This window comes from Oncorhynchus kisutch, linkage group LG13 (assembly GCF_002021735.2).
Source record: "Oncorhynchus kisutch isolate 150728-3 linkage group LG13, Okis_V2, whole genome shotgun sequence".
Classification (NCBI taxonomy): Eukaryota; Metazoa; Chordata; class Actinopteri; order Salmoniformes; family Salmonidae; genus Oncorhynchus; species Oncorhynchus kisutch.
In genome coordinates, this window is record NC_034186.2 from 27,786,476 (window position 1) to 27,791,927 (window position 5,452).

The 5,452-nt window shown below is 42.6% G+C and overlaps 1 protein-coding gene across 1 annotated transcript; it reads left to right on the top strand.

The window, feature by feature from the left end:
• Positions 1-823: 823 nt before the first annotated feature.
• LOC109902677 (transcription factor AP-1) lies at positions 824-2,969 on the top strand. The gene has a single exon (XM_020499246.2). It carries the CDS (start codon positions 1,269-1,271, stop codon positions 2,250-2,252), a length of 984 nt encoding a protein of 327 aa, XP_020354835.1. The 5' UTR covers positions 824-1,268; the 3' UTR covers positions 2,253-2,969.
• The last annotated feature ends 2,483 nt before the right edge of the window (positions 2,970-5,452 follow it).

Genomic DNA, 5,452 nt, shown 5'->3' on the forward strand with positions numbered 1-5,452 from the left:
AGTTTTAATGACTCCAACCTAAGTGTATGTAAACTTCCAACTTCAACGTATCATGTCATCTGCAGGTTAATGTTTTCATGGATCCCAGGACTCCTAAAAAACAGCGGTGCTTATTGCTGAATGGACTATCCTGGTTAAATAAAGGCCTGCCCTGGGCCAATACATAAACACAGTAGTGAATGGATATAATTTCTCTCAATGTCCTCAAACAGACACACAGATACAGATAAAACGTCTAATAACTGATGTCCTGTATAACTTCATAAGCAAATGTTAGTCTATTATTCATTCAATCAAACAACGACATTCATCAAGACAATTATTCAAACACATCATTATTTGCATCATGGATAATAAAACAGTAACACATTACCTCAGGGTTGATCATGCAAAGTTTCTGGAGGCAGAGGAAGTCTGGCAGAAAATCATTTGAATCTCTATAAAAACGTATGGGGAGTATATTTTCTGTGGAATAATACATTATGCAGCATAGACCTATATATTGGATAACATACATCTATGAACTGTACATATCAAGGGAATTTTCCAAATACACACGGTCTATCCCGCTACTACTCTCTGTGAGCGCTAAGCCGCGGGTAACCAGATATTCAAAAACCACACGTCATTCCACAATGCACCGCGCCCCTTCACTTGCATTACCTCATCCCATCAGCCAACGCGAGACCGAGAATCTTCTGGGTGGTCGTCTAGGCAACGCGCCTTATCTGGCAACAGGGAACGCCCCGCAAACGCCTGCAGCCAATGGAAGACTCCAGAGGTGACATCATGTGTATTTTTAGAGAGGCAGCGGCTGCAGATAAGCTTTGCCTCCACGCTGGAAGAGTCAGTATACACACAGAGAGCTAGAAAGGCGCGCTTTGAGCAGGAATGCTGTTGAATAATAAGAACGTATAGCACTTACCGCGTCTCATTCGAAGACTGTCAAAAAACTGTGGACAGAAGCGAAAGAACGAGTTTGAAGAATTTATACAGCGTTCTGAGTCAGACTATCAGTGAAGCTGAACAGATTACTTTTTCTCGGGACAAGGAGTGCGCTTACAAATTAGAAGTGTGTGTACGGGACACGATTTTATTCCAGACTCTTGGCTCGGCTTCGGAGGTTGAAAGCATTGTCTGACACAGTATGACACTTTTCTCCGAGTTTTACAACGGAAAGAACGAGAGAGAGGTAACCGAAACACACATATCTTATGTTTGAGTAGCCTACTAGAGACATTTCAAACTGAGTGTTTGGTTTATATTCTATGTCTACCAAGATGGAAACTACTTTCTACGACGACTCGCATAACGCTTTCTCCCAGCATCAGAACGCGGGCTACGGATACAACCCCAAAGCTCTGAAACACAGCATGACACTGAACCTGGCTGACCCAACCATCACACTCAAACCTCACCTCCAGGCTAAAGCCAGCGATATCCTCACCTCTCCGGATGTGCAGCTCCTCAAACTTGCCTCCCCAGAGTTGGAGCGCCTCATCATTCAGTCCAGCAACGGCCTGATCACCACCACACCTACCCCGACGCAGTTCCTCTGTCCGAGGAACGTGACTGATGAGCAGGAGGGCTTTGCCGAGGGGTTCGTTAGAGCTCTGGCGGAGCTCCATCATCAACACGTCTTGCCCAACGCACCTGGGGTCCCAGTCACCTCCACCGGGCAGACAAGAATCAACAACTCGACCACACTCCCACCTGTTTGCTCCGTGGCTGGGAGCACTGTTTATAACAACGTAGCCATGCGCTCTGAGTCACCTGTCTACGAAAACTTGAACACTTTCACCCCGGCTGTCACCACCAACTTAGCCCCGGGTTACACCACCTCAGTGCCGGCTATGAGCTTCCCCTCTGCCCCGCCTCAGCTCCCCATCTATGGGCAGCAGTCTCACCCCCACCCCAGGCTCACAGCCCTGAAAGAGGAGCCCCAGACGGTACCTGAGATGCTAGGGGAGACCCCTCCACTCTCTCCCATCGACATGGAGAATCAGGAGAGGATCAAAGCCGAGAGGAAGCGCATGAGGAACCGCGTCGCCGCTTCCAAGTGCAGGAAGCGGAAGCTAGAGCGCATCTCCCGGTTGGAGGACAAGGTGAAGAACCTGAAGACTCAGAACTCCGACCTGGCTTCCACAGCCAACATGCTGAGGGAACAGGTAGCCCAGCTCAAACAGAAGGTGATGAACCATGTTAACAGCGGCTGTCAACTCATGCTAACGCAGCAGCTCCAGACCTTCTGAAGAGGAGAGGACACTTGGGGAAGAGTAGAGGAAGAGTTTGAACGAAAAGGACAGATCGTTTATAAGTGACTGGATGGCTGTTCCGTGGCTCCGTGGCATTGTGACAGGTAGAATGGGACAGTAACAGCACGAGAATGGTGGGAGGGAACCGTGACTGGCTGGCTGCCTCTAACCGGGTGCTTCGCGCGCCACCGTTGAGCACAGGAGTTGGGGCTCCGGACAGAGCAGAGCGTGTGAAGGAAAAGAAACAGCAACAAACAGGACAAACGGATGTTTTGTTTCGTGTTGTTTTTATTGACTGGCCATTTGTTGGCGTTGACCAAGCTGTGCTTTTATGAATGGACCTTCGTGATGATTCAGTATTATAAAAAACAAAGACAGTAGATTTGAAAACTTCCTGGCGCTTAAGGAGAAGGCGTGTAGCCTAGTCTAAACAGATGAAACCGTTTAACAAAAGCTGCCTAACTTTTGAGTTACAGTGTATTGTTTATTCTTAATTGTATTGAATTAAGTTAGAAAAAAGCTTAGTTACTTGTTTTTTTCTGAAGTTGTTTAATGGGGTTCCACTCATTGTTATTAGTTGTATATAAGATCGACTTGGAGTACTTACATTTACAATTTGTAATAAGAAACAATATAATTTTGTATGTTCATTTTCAGAGCACTTCAGAAACAAATCAATATTTAAGAAATGTAATAAAACATATGTGAACTGAATACAATGCCTCTGTGTGTGTTGTGAAAGGGTGTGTATTGTGTGTGTACACTGAAACATGTTGCAACATGTTATGAGAGCAGCAAGTTATCTGTACCATGAATGCCTTATTGATCCTGAGGTTAGTGATGTTTCACAGTCAATGACCCTTTTATCTCTCTACAGCACACTAGTTAGACATTGCTGTGGGACTGAGTAATCTGGTCCTAGACCTGTGGTTGTAGGTTCAACCTCTACAGCAGGGATGTAGGCCAGGAATGCCTTATTGATCCTGAGGTTAGTGATTGAGTTTCAGTCAATGACCCTTCTATCTCTCTAGTGTAGATTTGAGTGCAACATGAGTGGACCACCTAACACCTCAGCTCCACTTGAGTCTCACCATCTAACAAGGTTTAAGGAACACAGATACTCTGTATGTTGTGAAGTGGTCTACATTCACAGGCCTCCAAATGCTTCTGACACACTACTATAGTTGAGGGACCTATAAAGTAAATCATGATTATAACTTCAATTACTCAATCATAATACGTTTTCAATCATTTCTAAAGTTATTTTTAATGCATTGCAGCCAAAGTGTTTAGTAAATTCATAGCACAGCTGAATTGTGTGTAGTGGTGACATGTTCTGTCCCTATATTGTATCCTAAACTTAACTTCCTGTTGCCCTGGTCAACATGACTATAGGGTTGCTCACGCAGCATCACAAGCAGGATCACTGTAAACAACAATAACACCAGAGGAATAAGTGACAGGAAGAAACATGGTGGTAACTAATGTAAACAAACATATTTACAAACAAAACATTTGAGTATAGGCCTATGGTTACATTGTATCTAGACATGTTATATTGAGGGGTGGGCACTGGGCAAAGTCATACAATTGTAATAAATAAGAGCATAATCATAATGTTTTAATAATAACTATCCAGCTAGATGGCAGATGAGCACCTGCTAATACAGAAACAGTAAAGAAAACATACATATATACTGTATGAGCAGAAAGTCTGCGATTTCCTGTAGGACTCTGAAATATTCACAAGAGGGCGACATTGCCGATGAGGTGAGCACAGTTATAAAAAATTTGGGTATTTTCTCCAGGGCCAAGGCTGTTGTTTATTACTGATGAAGACCATGTTCAGGACAATACAGAACAAAGAAAATCATGTTTATATTACAACAGTACTCATAGAGGAAAATATTCTGATGTTCAAGAAACAAGTAGTTGTTCACTACACAAATAAATGTTCACTGTAATTAAAAACAGGAATATCTAGAAGTATCTAGAAGACATAATATCTACACAATGTACTACGAATATACAAACTACAAAGTAGGTCAAACTAAGATTTAAAATCCCATGAAAAAAATACATAGTCAGCCTAGAAGCAGCCTAACCAGAGAGCTCCTATATATAACATGTAAATGTACAAATATTTGTAAGTGTTTTTAATTGAGTTTTTTTTTATCAACTGATTTGTTTTTGATGACATTGAGTTTATTGCATATTTCTGGTGGTTTTGACCCACAGATTTGCAGATGGACTGGCAGATCAACTCTTTTGTCTATTTAGCTGGCTAATTGTTTTTGTTCAAATGATGGATCTGGATACTATACCAGCTTTTTTGTTTCACCTGGCTGCTAGCTCCTGATATTTTGAAATCATATCATATTGACACAATATCTGTTAGCAAAGGTGTCAGCTAGAGATGACGTGCAGGAGCTTGCAAGGATTTGTAGTTTAGCATGATGTCTAGTTTGATGGAAATTAGCATTTTCGAATCAGAGAGGAAGTAGAGCCAAATATATTGATAAAAGTAACTTTGTCCAAGAGAGATTTACATTGTTATCAAAACATCACGCCAGGATAAACACACAAGAAACACAGCCCTTATTTTAAGTGTTTCTAAAATTCCCTATGGGAAAAATAAATGGTGGAAAAACGATTGGAACCATTTCCCTGTTTGACCGCTAGGTTTATGGTTATTATGACACCTCCACTGTGGGGCTCTATGGGAGATGCAGTACTAAGAGAGAGGGCTCATAGAGAGGATGACTGACTACTAGTCTGAACTGTGTGGTGTCCTTTATGGCGCCCAAAGCTGCTGAGGCATCACTCAAGTGGGTGTCATATTGTTAAGGAGGTCCAGTAGATGCACGACTCAGGCCTCTACATGATCGTCACCAGACTCTTCATCAACCATCTCCCTGACCACCTTCCTATGATAAAGCCATGGTCTGTACCTCTCCATCTTTGGAAGATGCATGCACTCAAAGACTTGGCCTCTATTGGTTGATCTAACTATAGCTAGGCTACTCATGATGATTTTTTATTTTTTATTTTACCTTTATTTAACTAGGCAAGTCAGTTAAGAACAAATTCTTATTTTCAATGACGGCCTAGGAACAGTGGGTTAACTGCCTGTTCAGGGGCAGAACGACAGATTTGTACCTTGTCAGCTTGGGGGTTTGAACTTGCAACCTTCATAG